This window comes from Chanos chanos, chromosome 7, assembly GCF_902362185.1.
Source record: "Chanos chanos chromosome 7, fChaCha1.1, whole genome shotgun sequence".
NCBI lineage: Eukaryota > Metazoa > Chordata > Actinopteri > Gonorynchiformes > Chanidae > Chanos > Chanos chanos.
In genome coordinates, this window is record NC_044501.1 from 10337637 (window position 1) to 10350290 (window position 12654).

Consider the following 12654-nt stretch of genomic DNA (forward strand, 5'->3'; position numbering starts at 1 on the left):
CAAACAAGCTACACCTCACATCTGGGATTTGGTGCTACCTTTTTTTTGCTGAGTTGCTGAGTTTCAAAACCAAAATCTGTCTTTCATAGATCTTACTCATCTCAAAACTGCTTCTGAGTTATGTGAGCTAATTTTAGCGAGGAATTTTTTTCTACCAAAATCATTCCACCACTAATGTATACCAAAAACCCAAAATGGTAAAACAATTCAGTTATATATATACACATATATATATATATATATATATATATATATATATATATATATATATATATATATATATGTATAAAAAAAAACCCATATTTATGTAGCAAAAAAACTCAAGATACTTTTGGTCTCAAAAGAAGCAGTGTAATAACTATCAGACACAGCACTTTTCCACTCTTTCATTTTTCATCCAACGATACACTCAGAGCTCCAGTTTTGTACGTCTCTGAATCATCCTTCATTGTTTTGTCATTCTCCCCCATTACGGCTCAACGTCTCCAGTTGCCATTCCACACACAATAAGCAAATGGAGGCACCAGTCACTGTTACAAACTCTCATTCATTACACTGAGGTCCATTCAGTAAATGACTCACTACGTGAATATGCACTCTGTGAATGTGTGTCGGGATGAATGCCTGTTCATATGAATGTGTACCGGGTGTCCTTTTTTTCTGCGGATTTTATTAAGCGTGATGTTGTCGTAAAAAGAAAAAAAAAAAAAAAGAGAGAGAGAGAGAGATTTCTCCTTTACGCTGTATGTGCAACTGGAGCTATTTAAAGCAGCACGATACACACAACAACAAAAGACACGCGACGGTAGTCATAAGGCAGCTGAACCTCTGGCCAGATGAGTCTACGGCAAACATCTTAGTGGGTGTTTTCCATCTAAATCCTTCACAAACACACAGTCACGCAAACACACTGCAATGCACGCACACACACACACGCACACACACACACACACACACACACACGCACAAGTGACCTATTTTCTGCTGCTGCACTCTGGCTCAGTGGAGTGTGTTTCAGTGGAATGTGTGGGGAAGATGCGGCGTGGTGTCTAGCACTGATAAGCCATCGGTGTGTTTGTCTGGAACTGGCTGCAGATATGCAGTCCCTGGGGTCAAGAGCTCTTTCTTTCTCTAAACACACACACACACACACACACGCAAACACGCAAACACGCTCACACCTCAAACAGACTCACCTTTTTCACCTGGGCTTCTTTAATCTTCTCCAGAGCCACACGGATTTTCTCTGCCTTTGCTTTGGCAGCCTGCTCCTCCTATTGATACATAATCAAACCATTAATATGTCACACACACACACACACACACACACACACACACACACACACACACACACAGACACACACACAAGAACAGGAGAGTGGCTATGTATTCCTTGTCCGTCCTTCTGTTATCTAATGAACAGCAGGAGTGTGATGCTGTCCCTCACTGAGTCAGCTTACCTGCCCCCTCCAGCATGAAGTCATCACGTCCATGTCTGACCCCCCACCCCCCTCCCCAAAAAAAAACCTGCCCTCACGCCTACACAGTGTCTCTGTGTCTGTTCCAAGATCAGCTCAGTTCACAAATCACCATAAAACGAAGAAAAAAATCACCATTAAAAACAAAATTTTTTTTTATATATATATAAAAATATATAAAAAGTGCTTCACATATTCAACATGTGAGACAATTGTTGGAAGGTCTCTTTGACAGACGGCTGCTTGATTATCATATTAGTCCATAGGTAAGATAGAGACTGGTCCCCAACAAAACAAAGAGGAGAACCAGAGGTAACTATGGAAGAGCTTTGATGGTTAACACTCTTTTCTTTGCCACAGAGATGTAAAACAGCCCAGAGAAAGACGGACGCATTCCCCATTCAAGAATTCCAGAGAAAGGCTTCCGCTGAATTTCGTACGTCCGAAAACAAAACGGTAAAGATCTGGCTGAGAGTGAATGTAGGAACCCAAGAAGAAGAACCGGTATCCAAAACCCTGATGTGGAGAACAAACCGAGGAATAAACGATACCGGAGACACCCGTCAGCTGTCACCGTCACCACCGTCCTAAAACGTTCAAAGGCAAACGGAGGGGTTGATGGGAGTCTTCAGTGACACTGAGGAACCAACAAGGAGGAGGAGGAGGAGGAGAAGATCTCTGGCACAATTCCCATCTACACACTCCCAGCTAGCACAACTGCACACTACCACCGGTTTACACACAGACAGTGAGAGGGGGGAGAATGAGAGAGAGAGAGAGAGAGAGAGAGAGAGAGAGAGAGAGAGAGAGAGAGAGAGAGAGAGAGACCTCCCCTCCAATACAACAATCACTCTCTCTCTCTCAAACAGCTGCACGTCTTAGGGAGCGCGGCCAATCGCAAAGCTTAATCCCCACACAAACAGGAGGACCCCTCCACCCGCAAGAACGGATAAAAAAGACCCCCACCCTTCACCAATCATCCAATCAGATGGTGTACCCTCTATCCCCTATCCAACCAAAGGGCCTGATTTCCTTGACCCCCTTTTCCATTAACCAATCAGGAAAGGGCCAAACGTAGACTGTCTGCTCTTGTTCTCCAGTTTCTCCTGATGTTGGATGTGAAGAGGTGAAAGAGAAAACATCAGACTGAGAGGACGGGTGGAGAACGGGGTGAAGGTTAATAAAACGATATTTGTTCACCTCATGCTTTTCTTCACCTTTACCGCTTCGCTCAGTCGCCAAACCAGACATCAACGCTAATTAAAAACGCTACGGGAGTTTCACCTCCACGTGTGGACCCGGGGCGAGAGAAAAGCAGTCGTCGCGTTTTGACGCGTGCGGAGAAACGTTCCAGGTTTACAGAAAAACGTCGGGCCTTTCTTTGCTATTTCACCAAAGTGTGAAAGGAAACGAGAGAGAGACTGAAAAAGCGATGAAAGAGAAAGAGAGAGAGAGAGAGAAAGAAACAGAGACTAACAGGCTTTGCACGGGCTGCTATAAAAAGCCTTAGATGTCTTTGAAGGCTGTTCTTCTCCTTCGACTTTCTTGCTCTATAATGGGCTGCGCGTCTCTGATTCACGAGGCGCTGACGGTGTTGGAGGGGTGCGCTGGCACTGCAGTGTCTGCACAGAGTTTGAATGTTTGAATGGAGAGAACAGAGGCTGTGTGTTGTGTCTCCCTCCTCACAACACCGCCAATGTTCTCGATCCGATGCGACAGCCATGTTTAGCGATCGCGTTGTTATTGTACGCGTGTGAACATGCTGATTCTAAAGTGGTATGGCTTGATATTATTGAAGTAAAAAAAACAAAAAACAAAAAATCAAACAAAAAAAACCCCCCAAAAGGCCAAGTGGAGATATTCAGGGCATCAAAGACTACCTATGCATCTCAACCTTACAATGAATTAATATTTTCTTAAAAAAAAAACCAAAAACAAAAAAACTTTAAAGTTGAGATGCTTGAAGCTGAAGGTGATATAATGATAGTTTGTTACTTATGTGTCTAGCATTTTCAAAATGCCTGTAAAAAAATGGGTTGAGTAGCCTCTACTGGTTATGGCTGAGTAGGGTCCACTTAATCTCTGTCGTCTCTAAGCTCCATTCACACAGAGAAGCATGCCTGTCTTTCCCGGTCCCAAATTCTGCGTGAAGAGGGATGAAGGCATAAATATAGCCCTGCAAATGACCCCATGTAAGCGGGTGGGGTTAATGAAAACACAGTCCCTTTAGCTGCAAAATCAAACTGCAAATCTACTGCCTTTCCCTCTGTAACCAACAGCCACCGTACTCCACACACACACGCGCGCACACACACACACACACACACACACACACACTTACACACATACAACGCCCGTATAAAGTCAAGGTCCACACATATCGTGACACTCTACACACTGTAACCCAGATCAAAGAAATGATGATGATGTCTCAAGGTTAAATAAAACAGCTTTCAATTCAATTGGACCCGGAATCGAGAGGGGTTACGGATTTGAACGTTAATTATTTGGAGATTCCGCGAGACAAACAGCTGTGCTCATTACCCATGATCCTTTTGTGATGGTGTCTTCATTCTAATGAGAGGCAACATGGGAATTAGAGTATAATTACACTGCCGCGCATAATAAAAAAAGAGCTACGATCTCAAATAAATTAAAAGCGCGTTCTTATTAGGTTGAGGAATCCTTTGTTTTAAGTTAATTGATGTTTATGCGAAAACAGGTTTGATTTCACGAACGGTAAGATGAGTTGAACGGATTAATTAACAGCATTATTAGCTATAGAAATTTTAAAATTTAATACGCGGATCAAGTCAGGTGTAATTACGAACCAATCAAAACAGCCAAAAAAAACCCCCCCCCAAAGCTTCCAGCACTCTAAATTTTTACTCTATATTTTTGTAAGACGATGCAAAACTTGAGTTGCGCGTTCTTGTTTTGAGCGAGATCTGGAGGGGAATTGTAGAAGTAGGGCAGGAAGAGGAAGAGCAGAAATGAAAGAACAAGGTGGTTTCCTGAGAGATTCCGATTAACATGTAACACTCATACAGTTAGGAGACGGTGCTGTCATCGGAGAAGCGATGCGATTTCAACAACTACCTGCACAAAGAGTCCGTGACATATACCCCAAAATTAGTAAATAATCAGAGAGAGAGAGAGAGAGAGAGAGAGAGGGGGAGAGGGAGAGATTGTGTGTATATGTAACAGATAAAGAGGGAATGTAACACTCTCATTCCAAAGAGGATTAGAGGGGTCCAACGCCCAATGCCCCACTCATTATAAACAATCTCAAAACAAACTGAGATTAAAGTCAATGTATTACGTGTGTGTGTGTGTGTGCGTGTGCGCGTGTTTTAGTCTCCCAGTATTGTCAGTTCAAAGAGTATCAGTCAGCACAACCATAAAAACAAAAATATAAACATGATTTAAAAAATTGCACGAGCGCTTGCACATTAATCAAAATCCAAACAGCGAACAGCCATCTCTAGAAAGCCGTCTAGCATAGAGACATCTTCCCAACCATTTCATTTAGAAATATTTAGTAGATCATTAAGTACAAACAGTGATGCAGTAAATATTGCGTTTTACTGGGCTGATGATAATGATGAGTAAAGTCTGTGATGCTGATCAGTCCCACAGAGACACTGAAACTAATAACACTCCACAGTTTTCACAGCTCTCTCCTCTTAGGAAGACGAGGAGCCCTACAGCATTTTAAGGTTGTTAGAGATTCAGATTTGTGCTTTAGTGGTATGAGATGCCATCTCCTGTTCATGTATGAATAACATGAATTAACCTCTCCTACATCTACAAAACAAAACAAAACAAAAACAAAACAAAACAAAACAAAACACAAATGACACATTAAAACAGTTTGCTTGATCAATACACAGTGACAAATAAGGAAGAAAACAAACACAAGCCTCTGTTGGGTTGACATGCTCTCACTCAGAACACACACACACACACACACACACACACACACACGCACACACACACACACAAAAACTTAACTACAGAACACACATACTGTGGTTGCTCTCTTCCCTCAACAACTGACTTAGAATCAGATTTCTTAAAAAAACAACAACAACAACAAAACAAACAAACAAACAAAAAAACAAATAAACATACAAAGTCTTCCAGGTAAACACTGGAATGTTCAGAGCAAAACAAAACGAGGCTGTTACAGCATAAGTTGTTGAGGGTCCAGAGTACTGACACAAAGGGACAAACTGGACAGGAAGCCGGAGAGGAAAGCAGACCGGGATGCAGTGATGGAAAAAGAGGACAGAGGAGAGGAGCGCCACGGGAGTGGGCGGAGCATGCAAATGAATCTCGGTGAATCTTGTTAAGTGGGTGGGGTTAGAAACCTAATATGGCGAGAGGGAGGTGGGGTTATGAGGCCATCAGTGGAGAGAAGGACATACAGGCAGGAGGAGGAAGAGGAGGAGGAGGAGGAGGAGGAAGAGGAGCAAGCGAAGGAGGCGTCACCTTGGTCAGCAGGTGAGAGGGCTTTCCTGCAATGCTTTTCAGAATGAGGGACGTTTCCCTGTCCAGATAGGAATGCTTGGTGCGGAAAAAAAAAAAGAAAAAAAGAAAAATATAAAAACAGAGAGTCAGTGCAGAGATTATCAATGATTTCTTGAAGGGGGGAAAAATGCATTTGATTTTCGGTTTTAAAAGGGTGGAAGCGTGAAGGTCAAGAGAATTGATTGTGATCATTAACTTAACAGTGGAGGATCAATCATTGCAATTTTTCAAATAAAATTGGAAAAAAAAAAAATCTTTTGAGTTAATCAGCTGGACAAAGGAAATTGGAATGGGTGAAAGAAGATATATCGTTTAAAGACCTACAGAGTGGCCATCTTCTGTATTACGGCCAGACCCCAGCACATATCACAATGAATGAATACACACATCTGTACCACAATTTTCAACTTTTCACTCATTGACTGATTGATTGATTGATTGATTCATTTGTTCCTTCTCTTTCTGTCTTTCTTTCTTTTTCTCTGTTTGTAAACAAGGTTGTGGCCATTCCACCGTAAGATGTATGGCCACTGGCCTACAAGAATTGTCACCATGAGGAATCAGACAGTGTTATTTCAGTGTTATTAATATATCAGTACACACACACACGCACGCACGCACGCACGCACGCACGCACACACATGCACGTACACACCCGCAAAACACGCACACGCACGTACACACCCACAAAACACGCACACGCACCCACTTACAGTTTTAAGATCCACTTCCACTTCCTGTGAGGTAAAGTCAAGGTGCCTTCTGGCAGATTTACCATTGGCCCTTTGTAGTGAGGCATGCTGGGAAAAGTGGGAGGGGGGAGTGAGGTGGTGACATCAGAGACAGACAGACAGGTGCAGAAACACAATTTAATCGTGCAAGCAAGCAAAGAGTAGAGGAAGGGTGAGGCAGAGGTGCAAAGATCACTGTCTATAGCTTTCATTCGCTCAGTTCCCTCCGTTCTGTCTATAACCTCTCTCTCCCTCCATTCATCCTTTCTTCATTCACCTTTCCCTATCTGTAAACCATAAATAAAAACAAAAAAACATCGTCCATTGTTTCCTACGTATCCCTTCTGTATTCTCCTCTTAATTAACGCTCCTAAATCCTTTCTTTTTTTTTTCCCATCGACTGCTTTCCTCACACTCACAGACACCGCCGTCTCCTGTGTTTGCTCTAGAGTAGTTCTCTAGACATAGATTAGACACATTTCACCCAGAGGAGGGATGACGTTGGTGATTAGCTTGGACGCCATATTATTTCAAAGCTCCAGTTTGTTCTATTGTCGTACTTGACGACGTGAAGTCTCAAAAACTCCTTTCTCATCTCTCACTACCAGTCCTGCAACCGGGCTATGTAACTGGGCAACGAGGGAAAGGGGGGGGGGGGGAAGTGTGGTTATGGGAAGATACAGTAGGAGAGACAGTACACTGTAAACCACACACGAGCATGCGCTTGGCTCAGATTAAAGACATTTACATTCATATCATGCTATACACGTGAATGTCCTTTCAGACACCATTAGGGCTCCAGCAGTAACACAATACTATAATTATAATTATTGGGTGATGATTATAATTATAGAGAAAAACAGAAACTTTGTGTGTTTAGTGTTTCCATACACCATGCAGTGTTTTCATGCAAGAACAAGTGGCAAAAAAAATTATTAAGTGGCCAATTTGTGGAAACGTTTCTTCGTCATACTCATTCGTCACACACACACACACACACACACACACACTCACTATACACATGGTTGTAACCAAAAATGATACCACCATAACAAAATGAACCTAAACACAAGTCAAACCACTGTGAAATCCCTTTTTGGTAACTTGAGTCCACGGAGTCAAAGCCACTCTGGTTCCATTCCAGACCTGTCTGTCTAGACAGTAAAGTTTAATACCATGTTGTTACAACTTTTCCTTACACTGAAGTCTGTATTCTCCCTTACAGTATGCTGAGCCTGCAGTGGGTCTCTCTCTGGTGAAACCTGAACACACTTAAAGAGAATGTGCATGTGTGTGTGTGTGTGTGTGTGTGTTTGTGTGATTGGGGGGAGGGGGGCATCATTGTTCTTGAAGCCAAGCTATGAGTCAGCTTTAATGGGGCTCAGCTGAACTCAGAGGAACCCCCATCCTCACATTACACAAAACCGCAACACATGCCTCTCACACACACACACACACACACACACACGCAGAGAGAGAAAGAGAGAGAGAGAAAAAGAGAGGGGGGGGGAGAGAGAGAGAGAGAGAGAGAGAGAGAGAGAGAGAGAGTGCGTACTTTCACTTCAGGAGATATGAATAGAAACAGGGACACACTATGTGTGTGTGTTGGGGGGGTGGGTTTCTGTATGCGTATGCGTGAGAGATTCTTTTGTTCCTCCCATAACACAGGTCTCTGTTTTCATAACTTTTTAAAAATAATTCCCCAAAATGTCAATGAGTCATTTAGACAACCTTTTCTGGAGGCCATTTTGTGTTGACTTCGCTGTGATTCACAACCACTCCTATGTTTTTTCAACAAGGTTTGACTTAACAGTCTGGCAAAAAAACCCCAGCACGTTTCTTAAAAAATAATCATCCATACCATGTCTCCACACGTCTGTTCTGATTTGATTAAAGCAAAACTTTAAGAAGAAAAAATACAAATAACCGTGATTACATTACATGACTGACACCACAGCGCTTCATAAAAAGACTTATATATTAAAACAGAAGTAATATCTCTCCTTCTCTCCTCCTTTCTGTCCTTTCCTCCCTTATCTTGGTTTTTTTTTTGTCTCTACCAGTGCACATCTGCTTTTCTCTTTCTTTCAGCCTCTTTCTGTTTCTCCTCAGTGGAGCTTCAGTTAAATTCTCCCATGGTGCTTCTCTCCAGAGGACACAGAACCGTCCTGGAAGCAACATATTCCCTTCCCGACTTTAACCCTGCGTCTTCCGATCCGTCGCCATGGTTTCAACATTCAGGAGTATTTTTGCTAACCTCTCTGGTTTGTAATGGGGACACGAGACAGAGAACAGATCTCCAGATCAGACACGAAGAATATATTTCCCAGAGTGTCACTTGCTGTGCTGTTTGTCTTAGGAATGTGTTTCGTAGGAATTTTAGGTATGTAGATAAAGACGTCGTTTAGACCCGACTGTCTGGAACTGCTTAGAGTTTGGTGAAGCTGTTGAGATAATCGTGGTTACAGAACAAACAAGCAGATTTTTAAGTTTGAATCTGAGTTTGAGAGAGAGAGAGAGACAGAGAGAGAGAGAGAGAGAGAGCGATGCATGTGTGTGATGTATAAGGCACAGTAAAGACACACGGGTTAAGGTCAGTTATTTTGGGGGTCAGTGTTTGGTTTTGAGGGGGGTTCTGGCGTTACCTCAGTGCTGGTTTGATTTTGGCTCTGTGCAGGCGGTTGGGGGGCGGGGGTTACTGGAGGCACCTCCCCCTCCTGCCCTTTCATGTCCAGCGAATCCATGCTGGAGGCGGAGGCGGAGTTCACGCTGGAGCGCGAGGAGTGGCCGATGGAACGCACCTCCTGGTCGCTGACCGCGCCCACCGAGCCCGTGCGACGGTGCGAGGACGAGGGCGGGTGGCGAAGGGTGGCGGAGGAATACGAGGAAGAGGAGGAGGAAGAGGCGGAGGAGGCGGCGGAGGTCTGCCTGGCCGCCTCGTCCATGCTGAGAGAGGCTTTCTCCAGCTGGGCCGTGATGTCGTCCAGAGAGAAGTTGGAGGCCAGGGGGCGGGCGTGGCCACTTCCCCCCCGGACGCTGGAGGCAGGGGAGGCGCGAGTGCTGCTGCTGCTGCTGCCTCCGCTGCTGCCTCCGCCGCTGGGCTGTTTGGTGCTGCCGGAGCGGCCCGCCGGAGGCTTCTGACGGACTTTGGACTCAGACTGGCGGGTGGAAGAGGAGGAGCCGGGTTTTCCGATGGTGCTGAGCTCCTGTTCGATGGAGCACAGGTCGGCCATCAGAGCATCCAGGTCGACCGTCTCACCTTGGCTAATCGCCTCTGTAGGACAGAAAATACAGCAGTGTCACACACACACACACAGATATGTATGTGTATGTATATGTATGTGTATGTGTGTGTATGTGTGTATAGGGCGAGGACCGGGGGGGCCGGGGGTGCGGGCTGACCGTTGATGTTGTACATGGAGAAGCGGTAGGAGAAGTTGGCCAGGTTAGTCTCCTGTCTCAGCGGGGCCTTCTGGACCTTCTGCGGCCGACCGTCATCCAGACTCTGGGATGGGGGGGTGGGGGTGGGGGGTGGAGAAAAGACAGACAGAGAGGAAAGCAATAAAACAAAAAAAAAACAAAAAAAAAAAAGAGAGGGAGGGAGGCACAATGAGGGGGCATGAAGGAGATGAACAGTGTTGAGAGAGAGAGAGAGAGAGAGAGAGAGAGAAAAAGAGAGAGAGAAATGGATAGAGAAGAAAAAGGAAGGTCATTTGCAAAGTCACTTCAGACGCACAAATGTTGTTAAAAGGACAAAGTTTCTGCCTTTTTTTAATCACCAGTTCCACCCATAAAAACGACCTCTGACCCTCCCCTATTCAAATTTCATCAGTGCATTTATCCCACGTCAAGCCATGCACACGTTGACCCTCCGGGCTGAGTGAAAAGCGTGGTTGCTAAGATACGGTCTCCAAGCCCACCTGTGTGAGTTTGTCCAGTTCTCCCAGCCATGCTCCGAACATCTTGTCGAGGTCCTGGTCCTCCTTATCGCTGTCCTCCTCAGCAGCGTGGTCCAATTCGTCATCTGATACCTGATCCATCTGAAACACAAAATACATACCATCAACACAGAACCAATCAGAACCCACTCAGCCGCATACACACCAAAGATCAATATATCTACATACAGTCAACTGCATACATGCTACGGCCCTGTTTACACCTTGCATTAGATCCGATTTTGGTGATCCCATCATAAGTGGACAGCTCTGAAGCACAGGTGTAAACGCATCCAATGCGCATTGAGGTGGCACCAAGATCTGATCGCTCAGCCCACATTCGAAGGTGGTCTGGACCGCATATGACCACATTCTTTCAGTAGTGTAAATGCAAATGTGATCTCGACCACACCGAATGACTGTCTACTCAGCTGACGTTGAGATCAGTATATCTGTATACACTCAAACACAAACACGCTAATGTTAAGTGTATCTATACATACACACCCACCAACACACACACACACACACACACCTGCTACAAATAACTGTCACAGACATCAAACTAATCTACGCACACAGAGCTCATTAACCCAAATACGAGTTTTTTCCATCAAAGCCAATGAAGCTGTCCAACCTGAAACTCATTTATGAAAAAAAAAAGTGTATAAATCACCATCTATTCAACACAAGTGCGACGCACTGTAAAGCCGACATAAATCATCTCTCATTAAATGTGTGAAGGCCGTGCGCTGAATACAAACGGATGCATCGTCTCATTAGGGCACTAATTTAGCCAGAAACCTTATCGGGCACAACCACAGGCTCCCTGGCATCGCTTTTATGGCGAGAGCTTTATTTAACCCACACGTTTTCCCTGCCAAGCGTCCCGACGTCGGTGTCATTTCTCACGGTGATCCCACGGTACGCGTTCTGCAGTAGGCCAGATTATGACGATTCGTAACGTTTCTCGCGGGAGAGGCTTTTATTTTCGGTTTAAAATCCAGCGTCTTGCAGAGACGCTGTTTACAGTCAGGCAGAGAAAACAATTCTGGCAATGCCTCAAGGTTTCCTACTGATATGGCGTAATATGGTTGTTATGGTAACCTTTGCTCCATCCTCACAGAGAGAGAGAGAGAGAGAAAGAGAGACAGAGAGGGAGAGAGAGAGAGAGAGACTGAGAGAGAGACTCTGGTGTTGTTGCTATGGCAACCTTTGGTAGATTTTTTCCCCCCACCCACCCAAGTGAATCTTTTGAATCATCACTATAGTAACCTCCACAGAATTTTAGGATGTGAGATTGGCATTTCTGTCTATGAAAAATGAAATTTGTCTTTGAGAAGCTGTTGAGCTGTTCTCACAAAACACAACTGCACCCGAGAGATCAAGGTCAGGAGACTGCTTCTTGTCAATTTACTTCAACAAACATTTTCAAACTTTAAGCAAAAAAAAATTATAACATCAAACGGAACTCAAACAGCTAAGCAAACCACTGACAGTTTGTACTTGAAAGAATGAGTTTTATCCTTTTGCCATAATAACCTTTCACCAAAAGCTTGTAGAAAACTGCTGGGCAATGGTACAATGCCCTCTAGTGGTCCTATATGTAATTCCAGCTCCAGGCAGACCTTGCCCTTTGAGTGGAACTGGTGATGAAGTGATGATTCAGCAGGGGAAGAATGTCTGGGAGTCTCTGAATGTGACTGTGTCTTAATGAGACCTACGTGAAGTGAGGTGTGTTAGTTAGTCAGTGTGTCTGTGTGTCATGCCAACTTCCTGGACCCGCTGGCTTCGGTTTCTCTAGAGAGCCATCATAGAGTAAGAGTGAAAGCAAACGGTAGGGGGGTCAAGATTACGCTCCTGGAATGTTGCTAATGTCAGTTAGATGATTTATTAATGACAAGGAAGAAGCAAGGCCGTGCGCACGCTCACACACACACACACACAGCCAACCCAGAGACACATGCTAAAACC

At 44.4% G+C, this 12654-nt stretch overlaps 1 protein-coding gene across 3 annotated transcripts in view; it reads right to left on the reverse strand.

Annotated features, from left to right (window-relative positions):
• The window catches only part of raph1b (Ras association (RalGDS/AF-6) and pleckstrin homology domains 1b), a 48439-nt gene that overhangs the window by 10174 nt on the left and 25611 nt on the right, over positions 1-12654 (reverse strand). For 2 of the 3 annotated variants that reach the window (XM_030779547.1, XM_030779548.1), the window contains 6 exons: positions 10663-10782; positions 10145-10247; positions 9388-10016; positions 6725-6811; positions 5973-6047; positions 1197-1274 (listed from right to left, as the gene is read on the reverse strand). In XM_030779547.1, the coding sequence (XP_030635407.1) occupies positions 1197-1274; positions 5973-6047; positions 6725-6811; positions 9388-10016; positions 10145-10247; positions 10663-10782 (1092 nt within the window). The remainder of the gene's footprint in view (positions 1-1196; positions 1275-5972; positions 6048-6724; positions 6812-9387; positions 10017-10144; positions 10248-10662; positions 10783-12654) is intronic. The other variant, XM_030779549.1, reaches the window with a different exon arrangement.